Source organism: Balaenoptera musculus, chromosome 1 (genome assembly GCF_009873245.2).
Source record: "Balaenoptera musculus isolate JJ_BM4_2016_0621 chromosome 1, mBalMus1.pri.v3, whole genome shotgun sequence".
Lineage (NCBI taxonomy): Eukaryota > Metazoa > Chordata > Mammalia > Artiodactyla > Balaenopteridae > Balaenoptera > Balaenoptera musculus.
The window spans coordinates 152,670,638-152,689,110 of record NC_045785.1 but is presented as its reverse complement, the minus strand read 5'-3'; the positions used below and the strand labels follow the sequence as shown (position 1 = coordinate 152,689,110).

Sequence of the window (18,473 nt, the reverse complement as noted above, 5' to 3'; positions counted from 1 at the left end):
ACTAATTGAATTCTTGACATGGCAAGTTGCTGGGGACATTGGATCCTTCTTATTTCCAGCTGCATGAAAGCAAGAAGCTTTGCCAAACCAAAGAAGATCAAGCCATGGGAGAGAATACACGTCCAGTGCCAGATGCTCTTTATAGCAGTAAACAAATGTTTCGACCACCTTAAACTTTTGGTTTTCATAATTCAGTGTCCAGGTGGGGGAGGGTAACAAGCAGAGGGGTGCATGGGAGAATTTTTGCACCTGTCTACAATACAATAATGATCCTGCTGAGAGGTCCCTTGAAGATGAAACAGAAAATACTTGCAAAAAGTAAGCAATGACAAGATTTCTCATCACACAGCTCCTTACCACCATACTCCATCCTGCACACACCCCTCTCTCTTACAGTTAAAAGGCCTCAAAATTTCCACCATGTAGGAAATTAGTCTCTCTCCCTCTCTTCCCCTTTCCTCCTCCTTCCCATCCTCTCTCTGTTTTTCTCTTCCAGGAAGAAACTCTTGAATGTCAAACGCTAGACATTATCTAGTACAGACCATCAACTTGAAAGTCAGGAAAAACCTGGGTTTGAATCCTTGTTATGGCACATTATGCAAGTTACTTAAACCCTCTGTGATTCAGTTACCTCATCTGTAAAATGGGCTTAAAAATAATACTTACCTGATGGGACTGGTGTGAATACTGAATGAGCTAATGCTTGTAAGATCCTTAGGGCAGAGCCTGGCACATAGCCTATGCCCCCAAAATGTTCCTCGTAGTATCACCCAATCCACCCTCTTCATTTTACAGACAAGGAAACTGGATTTAGAGAAAAGTGATCTATCCAAAGTCATATGGTGAGTGAATGGCAGAGCCAAGTCTGGGTCCAGGCACCCCAGCCAGGCCCTCTTCCTGCTGTACCACACATCGCATAGTATATTTCCCGCCAGTCATGACCTTCGAGCAGAATGAGGTTGGGACACTTTCCGGTTGGTCATGTCCGTGCTGAGCTGCTGAGTTCGGCAGAGCCAGGGCCAAGAGCATCCTGGGTTGCTGGCCCCGCTGTGGTCAGGGGCCGGCTGAGCACGAGGGGAAGTGCTGCTTACGTATCATAATGACGCACAGTCTCCAGGACTATCACACCCTGCTAGAGCCAATTTCCACAGAGCGCTGAGCAACCGTCCTCTTAATATTAATTTACATTCTGGAAGCTGAAGCTCCAGAAAAGTTGACTGGATAGTGTCACCCTCAACAGCCTTCAAATGTTCTGGTAACAGACAAAACCTCTGCCTCCAAACCAGCCTCCAATCCACATCCCTGAGGCCTGAGGCGCTCGCACGCTCTCTGTCTCTCTGTCTGTCTGTCTGTCTGTCTGTCTCTCTCTCTCTCTCTGCCCCCCAGGACCCTCTCCCAGTGCTGACAGACTGCAGAGACTGGATCGTTGTCTGTACTATGACCTGTTTTTGCCCACATGGTACCATTTCACCCCAAATGCTCTTCCCTCTCCCTTTTTGTAAAGAACACACACACACACGTACATACACACGTGCACACGCACCATCACCCACACACCCAAGGGCTTTTGTTCCCTAGGGAAAGTGTTCAAATCGTCCACAACAATATTTGGTTCCAGCGTGGGAGGATCAGAAACCTGCAACCGGGGCAGGTGCAGTTCCGGGTGTTTCCAGAGATAACAGACCATTCGTTCTGGACAAACGTTCCCCACGTTCCTGCCTCTAATCTGTGCCAAACTTTCCAAATCCAGCCAGAGCCTGGAGCTCCTCGCAGACCATCCAGGATGTCTCTGATCTAGTTAGTGGCCGGGTGGCCACGGCTGCACAGACCAACAAAGTTTTTCTCACGTGTCAGCCAGCCACACCCTCCACTCACAACAAACAGAGGCAAGGGGATATGGGGGCTAACTGGCCTGGAAGATGGGAGGGGAGGGAGGGATCATGGTGATGATGATGGTAATTCTGTAGTGGAAAGATCACTGGCCTGGAAGGCAGGAGGCCTGGGTCCTAATCCTGGCCACTGAGTGAAGTGCATGCTCTTGGGCCAGTCACTTAACCTCTCTGTGCCTCGGCGTCCTCACCTGCTATAGCAGTGGGCTTGCCTGGAGGGTCTGAAGGAAGTCTCTCAGGGTAAGGTTTCTATAGTGACCATCTTCAGTCCCGATGGCACACATGGGCAATTAGGGGCAAAACCAGGCAGGGGCTCAGCGTTAACCAGAATCTCACCACTTCCAGCCACTTCTGGCTCACACTTTCTCCCCAGTGAAAGGTCAAAAGGAAGGACTCTTGCAAAGTGGGTAAATGCCAAAGAGGATTTGTTCACTTGGGGGCAAGGGTCAAGGGTCTGGGCTGGTCCCCAAGTCCTTCTGATGTCCTTTTTAACATTTTTGGAGCCCAAGGCAGGGCCCAAGTTATCTCCAAGCTCCAAGTCCATCTGCCTCTTGGGCTTCAGAGACGGAAAGCAGAGCTCTCAGCGGCAGTTAGGAGACTTGCCAGATGGCTGGCTGGTCATGGCAGAGCTGACCTAATCCAGGTCCCCTACCTCCTACTCCAGAGCTAGGAAGCGTTGGCATGTGTGACAGCAGTGGTGGCCTCTGTGACAGACAGTGTCAGCTTGTGCTGCAGGCTCCCCCATCACTGAGGCTTAGAGGCAGTGAGAGAACAGTGCAGGTTCCCGTTCCCCTTCAACCTTAAGGGTTCAATTCACCCTTCTTCTCCCACTTGACATCTGTCTTCCCTTGCTGACTGTCCAAACTGTAGACTTGAGACTGCAGCACCAGGGCAGAAGCAACATCCTAATGTACTCTGTTAGCCAGGACCTCCAATTGCATACTGTCAAATATCTAGAATATAATCCTTTCTAGATATAGCTCCTAATGACTCTGTTTCTCTTATAAAACCTTAACTATTACAGATAATGAAGATATGACATGTCAATATTTGTGGATGCACCTAATGCAGTCCTTCAAGAAACAATTACAGCCTGAAATGTGAGTATTAGAAAAGCTGAAAATCAACGGTCTCAGCAACTATTTCAAGTAACAAACAAATAAAAAAACAAGAGAACCACAAAGAAGAGCAAATCAAACCCAAAGAAAGTAGAAGGAAGGAAATAATAAATAGAAGAGTGGAACATTCATACAATAGAAAAGTCACACAATAGAGAAAATCAACAAAGCCAGGAATGAAGTCTTTACAAAGATTGATCAAACTGGTAAACCTCTAGCAAAACTGTTCAAGAAAAAGAAAAAAAATACACTTAACAATATTAGAAGTAAAAAGTAACACGTTACTAAAGACGCTACAGACATTAAAATGATAATAAGAGGATATCAAGAATAATTTTATTTCGATAAATTTGACAATTTTTTAAAATTGGCAAATGCCTTGAGAAATAGAGCATGTCAAAACTGACACAAGAAAAAAATTAGAAAATATAATACTCCAATATCTATTTAAACATTGAATGAATACTCCAATATCTATTTAACACTGAATGAATACTCCAATATCTATTTAACATTGAATGGATACTCCAGTATCTATTTAAACTTTGACTCTATTCTTAAAAACCTTTCCACAAAGAAAACTCCAGGTCCAGATAGCCTCATTGGTAAATTCCCTCAAACATTTAAAGAAGAAATAGCACCAATCTTAGACAAACTCTTCCAGATAATTGATAAAGAAGAGACATTTCTTAACTCATTTTATGAGGCCAGCATAAATTTAATAACAAACTTGAAAAGGACATTACAAGAAATGAAAATTACAGACCAGTCTCTTTCTCATGAATGTAGACACAAAAGTTGTAAACAAAATATTAGCAAACAGAAACTATTTGTGTATCAAAAATCACTGAACTGTACACTTAAAAGGGTGAATTATTGTGTATTAATCATATCTCAATAAATCTGACTTCTAATAAAGGAAAAATGGATCTTAACTCACACATTATCAAACTTCCGATAGATTGTAGATATATATAAATGTGAAAAGCAAAACAATAAAGCTCTTAGAAAAAAAATAGGAAGATGTCTTCATGACCTTAAGGTAGGCAAAAATTTTTGTAACAAGTTTTTAAAAACTACTAATTATAAGGGGGAAAACTGATCAATTTGACTGCATTGAAATTCATATCTTCTGCTCATCAAAAAGCACCATTAAGAGAGTAAAAACATCAGCCACAATCTGGGAGAAGATATTTGTAGTACATATATCCAACAAAGGACTTTATTCCAGAATAAATAAAGAACTCCTACTAATCGATAAGAAAATTGTAGATAACCCACTTCACAAAAGAGGATATACAAATGTCCAATTTTATTAGTCATCTGGAAATACAAATTACAACCTCAATGTAGCCCACTGCATATTCACTAGAAGACTAAAGTGGAAAAGATAGGCAATAGCCCGTATTGGTGAGGATATGGAACAACTGGACCTTTCAAAACATTGGTATTGGAAATGTTAATTGATACAATCACTTTGGAAAACTGTCAGTATTTACTCAAGCAAAACACTTGCAAGCCCTATTATCTAGCAGTTTTACTCCTAGGCATATATCCAACAGTAATATGTACACATGTTCACCAAAAGACAAGTACAAGCAACACTATTAGCAATAGTCAAATACAGGAGACACCCCAAATATCCATCAGTGGTAGAATGGATAAATAATGATGATATATTCATAACATGGAATACTAAAGACAATGAAAATTCCACAACAGCATGCAATAACATCATGTTGAGTGACAAAAGCCAGATAAAAAAGAATTCAGACCATATGATTCCATTCATATAAAATTCAAAAATAGGCAAAGACAGTATAAGCTGTTAGAAGCCAAGATATGGGTTACCTTGCGGGTTTTTTTTTTTTTTTTTTGAGATTGGTTACTCTTGAGGAAAGTCTCAATGACTGGCAGGGTAGTTGAAGGGGTTTCTGGCAATGGGGTTGTAATGTCTTGTTTCTTGATTTACGAGCTTGATTACATGGATGTGTACAGTCTGTGAAAACACTGTACACTTGTGATTTCTGTATTATACTTCCATAAAAAATGTTTATATAGAAAATATTAAGTGGATGGGAACATGGCAAAAATTGTTGTATCCATTTAACCAAGGAAAATTGAGTAGGGGAAGAATTAGCTTTAGGACAGAAGAAGACTTCAAGAATCTGAGCCTGTTTGCCAAAGATCTGTGTGATTTTCCTTCAGGCTCCACAATTAGGTAGAAGGACTGACTGAGGTCGGTCAGCAATTTGAAGAGAGTGTCACAGACTGACCAGTCCTTTATGAATGCAGAGTCTGATGGCATTCTGGGCCTGGGATACCCCTGCTTGGCTGCTGAAAGGGTGACCCTGGTGTTCGACACAATGGCCCAGAAGCTGGTGGATCTACCCGTGTTTTCTGTGTACACGAGCAGGTAAGGCCCGTCAGACCCACCAGGTTAAGGTTATGACTATAGGGAGACAACATGTCTAGACTTAGCAGTCACTACACCTGGGTTGGAGCTCTTGCTTGGTCTCGTATCAGCTGTGTGATTTGGGGCAAAACACTTACCCTCTCTGAATATTGAGAAAATGCGGTTTGCCTCAAAGTCGTTGAAAAAAGGACTTTGTAAACTGTACCACACTGGAGTAATTAAAGAATCTCTGGGATTGGACATTCATTTATGCAGTGAATAAGTATTTATCAAGCCCCTATTATGTGCTCACCATGTTGTCAGGCACTGGGAACACAACGGAACAAGAGAGACAGTCCCTGCCCTCAAAAAGCTTAATTCTAGTGGGAGGAGGCAGGAAAAAGAATTCAAATGTTAGCTGACAATAAAATAATTACACATTAATGGATGGAATAACAAAATGTAGTATATACATACAACAGAAAGTTATTCAGCCTGAAAGAGGAAGAAAATTCTAACAGTAGTGGAATTCATAGAGACAGAAAGTAGAATGGTGGCTGCCAGGGGCTGGGGAAGGAACAAGCAGGAAGTTATTGAATGGCTATAGAGTTTCAATTTTATAGGATGAAAAGGTTCTGGGGATTGGTTGCACAACCATGTGAATATACTTAACACTACTGAACTGTACACTTAAAAATGGCTAAGAGGGTCGATTTTATGTGTTCTTTGCCAATTTATACAATTTTTTAAATTGCATGTTGTGGTTGGAAAAGGTCATGAGACTCACCAGCCCTTGGGCACGTTTACCTGGGGTCCTGGGAGGGTCAGGGAGGAGATTTCTTACCTCTCTGACTCCTTCCCAAGGAAACTTGGCCTGAGCTTACCCTGTTTCAGCAGAAGCCCATTTCTCTCGCTCTCCTCTCTCACATGGAGAGCCTTGAATCTCCTCCATCAAATGGCTTCCTCTCCAGCCTGATTGCAGTGGAGACCAGGCCTGGACAGAACTGTGATTAAGAGGGCAGGTGTCTGGACACCTTGCTTCTTCCTTTCAGAGCTTCCTGCTCCCTTTCGGCCTGGAAAGATGTGAATTGTGGTGGAAAACAGCAAAGACTTTGCAGTCAGACTGACCTGGATTTAAATCCCCCCCTCTTGGGACTTCCCTGGGGGCTCAGTGGTTAAGAATCTGCCTGCCAATGCAGGGGACATGGGTTCGAGCCCTGGTCCAGGAAGATCCCACATGCTGCAGAGCAACTAAGCCCATGCGCCACAACTACTGCACTCTAGAGCACGGGAGCCACAACTACTGAGCCCACGTGCCGCAACTACTGAAGCCCGCGTGCCTAGAGCCCATGTTCCGCAACAAAGGGAAGCTACCACAATGAGAAGCCCGTGCACCACAACAAAGAGTAGCCCCTGCTCGCCGCAACTAAAGAAAGCCTGCATGCTGCAACGAAGACCCAACGCAGTCAAAAATAAATTAATTAATTTTAAAAAAAGGAAATCTCCCCTCTTGCATTACTTCATCTCCCTGAGCCTCATTTTTCTCAAATGGACACTAGGTTGACGTGAGAATTAATAAGATGAGGCAGGGAAAATTTCTAGCACAGCGCCTTGCATAAAGGCCATCAACAAACATCAGTTCCTCCCACCTCGTGCCTTGAAAACTGTTTTCCTTGGATTCCTACAGATATCCACTTCCCTTCCCCTTTACTGCCCTGCATACAGGGCCCCAATTTTTGTCTTTCTCTGATCCTTTTCCTCCTGAAAACAAATCAGTTTTAGGTCCTATTTCTGCAGGATCCTGCTAGGTGGCAGAACATATTCTGAGAAATCAACACAATATTAATAAATGTTCAAGCTCCAGTAAGTCACTTCGTGTTCAATTAGTGTCTTTGCCTAATACGAAAGAGTGAATACTGTGGAAATTCCAGGCACCACCACAATAGTGGAGAAGATACTTGGGGCAAAGGAGTCTTTGGGGATGCCTCAAGTTGCATGGTGAATGCACACCCCACGATGGTCCTGGCCTTGGTGCTGCATGAGTTCTGCTTGATCAGATCTGTGGTCTCCATTTCTCACCTCCCTACCCCTTCTATCCAAGAAGCAGGAGGATATTCACAAATCATTGAGCAGAGTTGTTTCTATTGTTTGCCCAAGAGGCTCAGACTAATCAACTTGCAGCAGTCAGAGGCCCTGGTCTCAAAGCACAGGCAGATATTTCTGCCTATCTAGGTACTTGGTGTGAGTGACCAGACCAAGAAGCAGGGGCCTGGCTGAGGCTCGCCCCTAAGGTTTTCCAGTGGCCCTTCCTTGACAATCTGCCTTACTTTCCATGTAGTGACACAGGAGGTGGTGCAGGTAGCGAGCTGATTTTCAGAGGCTATGACCACTCCCATCTCTCTGGGAACATAGATTGAGTCCCAGTCACCAAACAAGGCTACTGGCAGATTGCAGTGGACACGTAAGTATCCTCCACAGAGTATTTACAGAATGAGGGAAGAACTCCTAACAGGCTCAACTGAAATTGGATTAACTAAATTGACCTGAATGAAACTGCTGGTCACTGAGAGAGGGCGCTGGGAGCTGGCTGCATGAGGCTAGAATATGGAGGTGCTGAGCAGAGGGCAGGACGGGGCAGCAGGCACACGGTACCAACTCTCAGCTTCCTTTCTTGTCCATGTGGTGTATCTCCAATTCAACAGACAGTAAATACTAACACTCGGCCAACTACTCATTCAACATGAATTAACATGTAAGGCAAGGGCTGAGTGACACAGGGGTGCAAAAGCGAATTGGACTCAGATTTTGCCTTCACAAATCATTGCAGAAGATGACACCTATACACAAACTACTACCATGTAGAGTAGAAAGTGGTCAGTACTCCATGAGATGGACCACCAAAGTGGCCCAGCAGAAAGGGCAAGACCACTTCTATCTGAAGAACTCCTCAAGGGTTTCATGGAGTGGGTGGCATTGATTGAGTCTACACACACACAGAGGCATGGAGCAATCAGGGAAAGTGCCACATACCTAACACTGTACTAGACAGTGCAGGAATTCAAAGAAATGTAATTCAAGTTTCAATTCAGCTGAAGATAAGTTCCTGCAAGGGGACAGGCATGTGCTAGGCACAGAGATACAAAAGCCATAAAGGCTCCAATGTTTACTGTCTACTGAGGGTTTTTCAAACTGCAAGGATTTACCCATTTATGGGTCATGACATCATTTTAGGGGATCGTGACCTACATTTTTTAATGAAATGGGCTAAAATAGAAAAAAATCAGAGTGCACTTCACATATTAAGGTTAAGTACAGTTTCATGAAATTTTTATTTCCTGCGTGTGTGTGTGCATGTGTGTGTGTGTGCATGTGTGTGTGTGTACTGGGTCAAGAAGTAAATGTATTTCCTGCTATGCATCTCAGTCAAAAAAAAAAAAAAAATTGAGAAACACTCATGTGGTGAGAGAGACCAAAATGGAAATTACTAATGTGCATCAGCAGATTAGAGAACCCAGCAGAGAGTGAGAGCTGCTGGGGTGCCAGGGAAGCTTAGGGGGAGAAAGGGGAAGGGGCAGGTAGGAGTAGCTGACGATGCTTCCTTTGTCCTCAGAATCCAGGTGGGAGGCACCATGATGTTCTTCTCTGAAGGCTGCAGGCCATTGTAGACCCAGGGGCCTCCCTCATCACAGGCCCCTCAGGCAGTAGCAAGCAGCTGCACAGATCCCTGGGGCAGAGCCCATGGATGGGGAATTGGGAGGCCTCTGAATGGATCCTCTGTGCTGTGTTTTCGTACACTGTGGAATGTGTCAACATCGGTGTCTTGCTGGATGTCACCTTCACCATCAATGGGGTCCCCCACACCCTCCAACCAACTGCCTACACCTTGCTGGCGAGAACTGTTTCCTTATTCTGCAAGTCACAGGGCCATGCTCACACGCCTGCCACTTCCCCTTTCCAAACAGTCGCCTGTACTCAGGGTGTCTTTACCCCTTGCCTCCCTCCCATCTTATCCAGCTCTGAAAGCATTCCCTCCGGGAGGGGTGGTACTGCCGATGGCGGAAACACTGCTGGGCTGGTTCTAACTTCCTGTTCTGCCATGAAGCAGCAGCAAACCTTGGACAAGCCATTTAATGAGGTTTTCTGACATTGTCAGGTAGGACTTTTCAACTGATAAAGCTTAATCTCTTCAACCACCAAGTCAGACTGGGATATTATTAGCCCATTTTATAGATGAGGATACTCAGAGAGTTAAATGGTTCAAGATATGAGCTGCTAGAGGTAGGGGGATACGGAATAAGGTTATATCTCTTCTAACATTCAAGTTAACATTGTCCTCAAACAAGAAAATGTCTTGTTGCAGGCGACTGGTAAGTTTGGAGAGTGAGGTAGAAAGGGAACTTCCAGGTGTTTTGGAAATCTATGATCCTGAATTTTCAATATCGCGTTTCTTTGGCGACACACTTTAACACACCAACTTTGCCCAAGAGTCACCTGCAGCATCAGGGTGACTGCACCAGGATGGAAGCACTAAGGCGTAGACAGAGGGCTTTACCTACCCCCATAACTTGATCTCCACTCACCCCTTCCCAAAGCCACCAAATATAAACAGACAATGCAAGTGAAAACAAATGTTTTGCTTTAAAACACAAGCTTCATGTCAAGTCTCCTAAGCTCCTCCAACAAAGGAATTCTAGAGCTGCAACTGTGAACACGATGCTGAGGACAAGCTACACATTTCAACTGTGCTAATTTCATTAGTCTATACACCTTTCCCCACTCCAACACCCCACACTCTCTCCCCTTCACCCGACGTGAGTCCCTGCTCACCCGCACACCCTTCCCTGTACCCATTATGGTGCTATTGTCCTTTTATGCTAGCAGTTTTCAATCAAAGCCACCTTAATCCATCGAGGATGCTGTCATAACTTTGCATTTTTATCCCCTTCTTCTCAAGAAGACTCGAAGCTCTCAGTGAATTTTCCCAAACCCTCATCAGCAACCTCAAATTTCAAGTGGTCGTTGGAAAGACAACTCCTGCCTGTTAGACCCCAAGTCTTTACCAAACCAAATAAGGTTGGGAGACGTTATACTCCTCTCACGGATCAATGGATACCTACTTGCCTTATAACTTGAAGGAGCCACTCAAATGATTCTTCCCAGAACTTAGCAAGAGAGTAGCAGTGGCTAGCCACTTACAGAGCAATTACTCTCCCTTAAAAAATTAAGGTGAGCTTTGCTAGAAACTAAAGAAACCAGAATTTAAACCAAGATCTTCTAATGCCAAACCTTTTGCTGTTCCAGCCATGCAACAAGGTTTCAGTTTTCCCAATCGTTAAGTTGGTGGTAAGGAGTGGAGGTGTATAACAGATGAACAATTATCAACATTGTAGAACTTAGAAGCCAAGACCCATGTATATGAAATTGTGCAAACACTTTTTTGAGTAAACATGTATAGGTATATGAAATGGAAGAAAGAACCAACCAACCAAAATTGTGAAGTGGCTGTCCAAGGCCATTTGGTATAGCTACCACTACTACACAGTACAGCCTCTAGACAGCACTACTTCCTTCTTTCCCTATACGTCATTTATATTCTTCTTTCCAATTCCAGAAATTCATGGATGGAATGAAGTTCTTAATCAGTGGCTTTCAAGGTTCTGACATCCAACCTCCAACTTGGTCCTTCCGGACCCTAAGCAATGTATCATTAAACAGTTTTACTGCCTTTGACCATGGGAATAACCATGTGGGGCTGGCCCCAGCAGTCCCCTAAGCAGGGGCCTTGTGTCCGTGCCAGCCCCCCTGGAAATTCACCTGGGCCTATTAGGTTGGGACATTCTCCACAGCTGTCAAAGTTATTTTCAATAGAATGCAGTTTTTCCAGAGCTGCAACCCAAATTAGAATGAAACAGAGCATGAGAACACACACATACACACTCACACACATACTTCATACACCCACATACACACCAAATCCACCAACATCATAATGCAAGAATTAAGTTGTATGCCCATACTTTTTATCGCTTTTTGCTAAATATTTTATTATGGAAATTTCCAAACATGTGCACAAGCAGAAATTGTAGTACAATAAATCCCTGTGCAGCCCCACTCAGTTTCCACAACCCATCCACACATGGCAGGGCCTGTTTTATCTGTATCACCAGCTACTCCTCTCTCCAGCCCCACATGCCTGGATTATTTTGAAGTAAAATTCTTAGCATCACATCATAAATCATCACATCAAATATTTATCCATAAACCCTTCTAATACAGGTATCCCCTGCTTTCCAAAAGTTCACTTTATACCATTTTGCTTTTATGAAAGACCTACATTAGTACCTGTTTTCCCTAAACTAAAGGAATCCAAAGAGGATTTTTGCACTTATGAAAAAAAGGCAGAAATCGAAAAAAACAGTCAGTGTTTGTTTTGCAGCAAGCTTTTATAGAGGCAGGGCATACCCAAGCAGTGAGAGTGGCACCACCAAGCTCCTTCATGGGAACTACACTCAGCATCTGGGCATCAAGCCTCCATAGCTTTGAACTGTATCTGTGAGCATCTGAGCTTTATCTTGATTTAATTTGTGTGTCCATTAACAAGATGTGTCCATTAGCATAGTTTCATAGGAAACTTCTACTTTCAGATAACAAGGGAAACCAGTATTTTTTTTTTTGATTAATTTTATTCAAGCATAGTTGATTTACAATGTTGTGTTAATTTCTGCTGTACAACAAAGTGATTCAGTTATACATATATATATTCTTTTTCATATTCTTTTCCATTATGATTTATCACAGAATATTGAATATAGTTCCTTGTGTGTGAAACCAGTATTCTTAAATGTGCTGTCAGTGTTCAGATGTTTCCTATTGCCTCATAAATGTTTGGTCATTTTTACAGTTGACTTGTTTGTTTCAAGGTTCACAGAGTACATTTGTTTGAAATGTCTCTTTTCATCCATAGTTTCACATTCTGAATTTCACTGGTTGAAATCCAGAGCTGTCATGTAACACGGTTGTCTGAGTTCATTGTTCCTATAAAACGATAGTTAGATCTAGAGGCCTTATTTCATGGAAAGAACACTTCTTAAATGGTGCTGGGTACCTCTACTGTATCCCATCGGGGGCAGATAATGCCGGGCGCCTCACAGTTTGTAACGTTAGGACTGATGGGTGGGTTCCCGAGTTGTCAGCCTCATCCACCCACGATAACGTTCCCTTCAGCGTTTGACCTGAAGGTTTCAGCAGCCACTGATGATCCTCGCTTAGATCCACACTATCACTAGGGGCTGAAAACAGGGCTTTTTCTAATTCTATTTTTCCTCCTGTATTTGTTAGCTGGAACTCTTCTATAAAAAACAACCCTTTCGGGCTTCCCTGGTGGCGCAGTGGTTAAGAATCCGCCTGCCAGTGCAGGGGACACGGGTTCGAGCCCTGGTCCAGGAAGATCCCACGTGCCGTGGAGCAACTAAGCCCATGCGCCATAACTACTGAGCCTGTGCTCTAGAGCCCACAAGGCACAACTACTGAGTCCGTGCGCCATAACTACTGAAGCCCACGTGCCTAGAGCCCGAGCTCCGAAACAAGAGAAGTCACCGCAATGAGAAGCCCGCGCACTGCAACAAAGAGTAGCCCCCACTTGCTGCAACTAGAGAAACTCCGCGCGTAGCAACAAAGAACCAAAGCAGCCAAAAATCAATAAATAATTAAAAAAACAAAAAACAACCCTTTCATTAAGTATTGTCCACTATGAGGTGCAGCTCATACAAGAAAGGCAAGATTACCTGCTTTTTTCCCTTTATTTACCAGTTTTCAGAATTAAGAGTATGTTTCAACTTAACTGCCATTTTTTAACGCTCAGATCACCCCACCTTTAGCCAGTGGGCGCCCCTTCAATTTAGCTCCTGTGAACTTTTGACTTGACCTCAATACAAAGAGATGTTCTGGGCCCATTTTCCCACAGTTCTGGTTCCTTGCAGTGTGTTCATGTGTTTGTTGTAAATGAAAATATTTCATAGTACATGGGAGGGGTGTGGTTGGAGAGAAAGAGAGAGGGAGTGAGAGGCTCTGAACGAACGCTTTTCACTTTTGGGAACCAGGGCCCATCCTAAGGGAGCTGATATGGGGAATCTGGGTCTAAGGACCATCCTTTGCCACTAGAAACAACTTGTCTTTCTTTTCCTTCCTTTCAATTTTTCTTTTTTCAAAATGGAAATATCTTCAGCGTTTTTCTTATTCTAAAATATGTGAAAGTCCCCCATGGGCCTCCTCCTCAGAGATAAGCATTACTATCAATTTGAAGTTACCTTATGCAGACTTTTTTCCTTGCATATGTAAACAGAGATGGCTATTGGTAAGGAAACCTTTTTCTTTTCTCATTTAACAGTAGATTTCCCAACAGTACATTCTTCTAACTCATTCAGCACAGTGTCAATTTATTTATCAAACCCTCTCTTAATAAATATTTGTTTTGTGCCAGGTGCTAAGAGAGACACCCCAAGACCTGCAAGACAACTGGGGGAGGCCCTAGCTGTCACTTCTGGCAGCAGGGGTCGTGGAAAACACACCAGGCTTAACCCTAACCCTAAGCCTGTATCCACATCTGTGCTCCACCCCTCATCAATCTGCCATCCTTGGCTAATTACTTTGTGTCTCTGGGATATTCTCCCTGCAGAGCTCTTGGGAAGAGTTGAGCTTATCTGGATGGAAGCGCTTGGCTCATAATGTTAGCGTCCCTTCTCTCTAAGCATCAGGATCCAAGAAGTTCACAGCTACACACATGCACACACTTTTTTTTGCTTTGTTTTTACTCTTTTTTTGCCTATATATATATATGTATATATATATATACACTTTTTTTAAAACTAAATTATTGCTTTCAGAGCAATATTTAAGCAATTAAGTCAAAAGCAGCATAGTGGAGCGGTTAACAACACAAGCTCTGTGAGGGCGGGGCGCCAGCCTTTAGAGGGCATCCCGGCAGACTTTCTCCTCCAGGGTGATTTCTGCATGGGCAGCAACCCTGATGTGCTGGCCTGGAGCCTGAGTGTCCAGGAGCCTGAGTGGTGGAGGCTGGAGTATGAAAGTGATGCTTCAATCACATCTGTAGGAAGTGAAATCATGCTCAGTCCCAAGGCTGCCCGAACCCAGTTCTGCTCTGAGCACTCTGGTCCCTCAAGGCAGAAGTGATGCTTTCAGTCAGTGTGGACTAAACTCCTGCTGCCTGTGTAAACCTACTTAACCCTAATAGCTGCTTTGGGTTTTCCACAACTGACCTTGGCTCTTTGTGACCTTCACATCAGTGGTTATTACCTCTGAAATCCAGGACCGTGTCCCATGTCCCATGTCTGATACTAGGTCACCACCTCTCAGGGATGGGCCAAGAGGTTTGGCCAAAGCTTCACTGTGCCCTGGGAATTGTTAAAGGATGCTGTATTCATTTCCTAGGGCTGCCATAACCAAGTACCACAAATTTAATGGCTTAAGACAACAGATATTTATTGTCTCACAGTTCTGGAGGCTAGAAGACCCAGATCAATGTGTCAGCAAGGCCATGCTCCCTCTGAAATCGTAGGGGAGAAACTTTCCTCACCTATTCCAGACTTCTGGCTGGAATCCTCGGCATTGCTTGGCTTGCAGCTGCATCACTCCAATCTCAGCCTCCGTCATCCCATGATGCGTCCCTGTGTGTCTCTGTCTCTGTGACTCCTCCCTCTTATAAGGACACCAGTCACATCAGATTAAAGGCCCACCCTACTCTAGTATGAACTCATCTCAATTTTAATTGCACCTCCAGCGACCCTATTTCCAAATAAGGTCATTCTGAGGTACAGGGGTTCAGACTTCAACCTATCTTTTAGGGGAACTCAATTTAACCCGTAACAGATGCTCTGCTAACTAACTGCTCTTATATTTGACTTTTGGCTTCTTAAAATCCTTTTAGGAGTTTTCGGTGTTTTGTTGTTCTTTTCTTGTCTTCTTTTCTCTTCTTTCCCTCACAACAAATCTGTAAATTAGGCAGAGGAGGTTTTCTTACCCTGTTTTGTAGATGGGGAAATTGGGGTATAAAACAATGAAACCATTTGTCAAAAGTAGAGATGAAGGTAGAATCCATGTCTCCCAGCTCCTAATCCACTGCTTCTGATTCATCCTCCTCCCCCACCCAGGTAGTTGCCAGTTCAGGATATCTCAAAGGCAAGGATGAAAGGTAGATTCTAAACAGTCCCCCTAATAATGTTTACTTGTTAAAATAAAGATGTATAAGCTGCTGAAAAGTTAATGCTGACCCCCAAAAGGATCCAAACAGCGTCCTCATGTCTGCTCCTACATGGAGATAAGACCCTGCCAAAGGATTCCCGGGAGCCTGCTATTTTCGTGTGTCGGGCATCACTTCCTTTGAGGAATTGTTCCCCTCCTGTTCTAAGTCCTGTAGCCTCTCCTGGTGGTTCCTGGGTTCCCGTCATCACCAGTGACATTACAGGGGAGGACTCAGGCCTCAAGTCACACCTGTCAGACTCTCTCTCCTGGGAATGGAAATCTTGAGTGGGACCCCACAGGACGGAGGGGTGCCTGGAGCTGAGTCGTGCATGGCAGGCACACAGAGAGTGCTCCCAAGTTCCCAGTGCCAAGGTCACAGGGCTACCCTGCTTCTGTCCTTCCCACTGTGTCTGTTCTCAGCTAAAGAACTCTGGCACGTGCAACTCACTGTAAGAGGGAGGCTGGGATGACTGTCTTGCGTGGGAGTCGGTGGCCTCAGGACTGTGAAGTCTGCTCTTTTCTCTAAGGAAAGTTCCAAAGCATGCCTCAGTGACTTTGGCTGGGGAGCCCTTAAAAGAAGAACTTGTGCTTACGAGGATGGTCAGGGGAGAGGAGTTATGTGAGAACTTACCCAACACCCCACACACTTGGGGTGTGTAAAACACATCAGGGTTTAGAGCTACAAGTCCAGGCCTCAGGACCATAGTACGCCCCCTCTCCTCAGCTTCAACATCTGCCCTCATCTTTTCAACACTTGCCAGGTTATGACATAACACTGGTTTCTATAACAACGAAAGCCCCAGATCACAGTGCTTTAGCACAATCAAAGCGTATTCCTCGTTCATGGAGAGGCCAGTTGAAGAGCCGATGCTTCAAAACCCTGGGATCCATCTGCCTTGTGGTTCCCACATCCCCTAGGACCTCAGAGTCATTCTACTGTCCTGTGGACAGGGATAGATTATGGCAGCTCCTGCAAGAAGTCTTCCCAGGCCAGGTTTGAAAGAGGCCCAGTACCAGCGGGACACTTCTCTATATCCATTTGACTTGAGCTCTATGGGACCAGGGGCTCTGTCTTGTTCACCGTTCCGTCCATCGGCTAAAATGTGGTCCATGACCATGCCTGTCTACAGGGGGTGGGAAATGGCAGTGAGCTGTGGCCTGGCGGTGTAAGGGGGCTTGAATGAACACTGGTCGTCTCTGCCTCACCAGGCCTCTGGCTGGGATCCTTTCCTTTCTCCCGATTCTTAAATGTGAGTATGTCTCAAGTTCTGCCTCAGCCCTCTTCTCTCTCTCTCATTCTCCTCTCTCCATCTCCTTCCCCTCTCCCACATCGGGGATGATGTGTCTCTGCTGAGTGCAACCTATGGAGACAACCCCTGTGTCAACATCTCTACGCAGACGACCTGTAAATCTACGACCTTTTCAAATTAGCTCCTGTATCTCTGTTTCTCATCCTGCGCTATCTAGCCTGACCTCTTGTCCTACAATTCGTTCATTTACCCAACAAATATTTATGGAGTCCTATCTTGGGCCTGTTTCCTTAAGGGGAAATTTTTTTTTTTAATGCCTGAGTCAGAAGGTTATATTTAACATTTTATTGGGAAGTTCAATTCAAAGGAAGTAAGAAAGGGGGAAAGGGAAGTGAAGAAGAAAGAGAAGGGGAATAGATACAAGGAGGTGAGTTTCCAAGCTGACTACAGATTTGCAGCAAACACAGGCACCTCCAGCAAGGCCGTGGACTGAGGGCAGCTCAGAATAGACCATTGGCAGGGCGGTGGTGAGGGCCAGAGGTGAGTTTGAACCATGTCTTACTTCCTCTGATAAAATACAAGTATCCATTGTGTGTCCCCCAAAGGCTCTGACACACTCAGATTATTGAATGAATGCATGCAAGAGGGAAGAAAGGAAGGAACTTCAATGAACGCAGTGTCAGGGCCTCCCCTGCAGAGTAGAAGCTGGACGCCATTTTCCAGTGGAGCATGTGTCAGAGGAAGAGAAGGGAAGTTGCTGACTTTTGATCCGTGCAGACAGAGGAAGTGGGGACTAGAGCCTGAAGGTGCTTAGTGACTTGGCTTCCAAAGGTGTTAAGGGTAGTTTGCAAACATCCCCTAAAAGTATAAATTTCAGTCCCATATTCAGAGGCTGTAATGACTAGCTGAGGACAGTTCACTTCCCCTACCCAAAAACACCCACAGCGGCCGTCGGGCCCATGGTAACTTTTACATGTTCTCTGAAAGAGGCTCAAATGTGCCTCTATACCTCTACAGATACCCGACTCTCTCTCTCTTTCTCTCTCTCTCTCTCTGTCTCTCTCTCTCTCTCTCTCACACACACACACACACATTCATTTAAAACCTGATCTCAGAAAAGCAGAAGAATGGGGGGGCAGGGGATTCCAAAGGGCACCAAATTAAGGGCAAATTGGCTGTCATAAACCAGTGGTTGTCCTGAGGGCAAATTGATGCACCCTTTCCGAAGTAAACCAAGTGGAATATGCCCTAGAATTTTTCCAAATGTAATGTATCCTGTCCAATACTACACTTCATGGAAATCACTGCACCCTCCCTCCAGGCATGTTTGCTAGTGAAACAAAGAAATGAGCTTCAACCGGAGCTTTTGTTCCACCAAAAACTCCTCTCCAGGGCCTGTATCTAGCACTGCATGTGGCCTAGTGTGGGTTCAGGGATATTAAGTCCACCCTTGAGGAATGTAGAGTCTACCTGACCAGACAGACCTAGACAGTAGAAATGAAGCAGCGTCAGAGACTCAGGCTGGAGAAAAGGAAGAACTTTTTGAGAGTGAGGATTATAAAAC

General features: G+C 44.4%; 1 protein-coding gene across 1 annotated transcript; it reads left to right on the top strand.

The window, feature by feature from the left end:
* Positions 1 to 937: 937 nt before the first annotated feature.
* CTSE (cathepsin E) lies at positions 938 to 11,175 on the top strand. Its single transcript, XM_036825824.1, is given in 7 exon segments — positions 938 to 958; positions 5,229 to 5,278; positions 5,280 to 5,423; positions 7,741 to 7,863; positions 9,013 to 9,053; positions 9,056 to 9,291; positions 11,014 to 11,175. Coding segments are annotated over 7 exon segments (777 nt in total).
* The last annotated feature ends 7,298 nt before the right edge of the window (positions 11,176 to 18,473 follow it).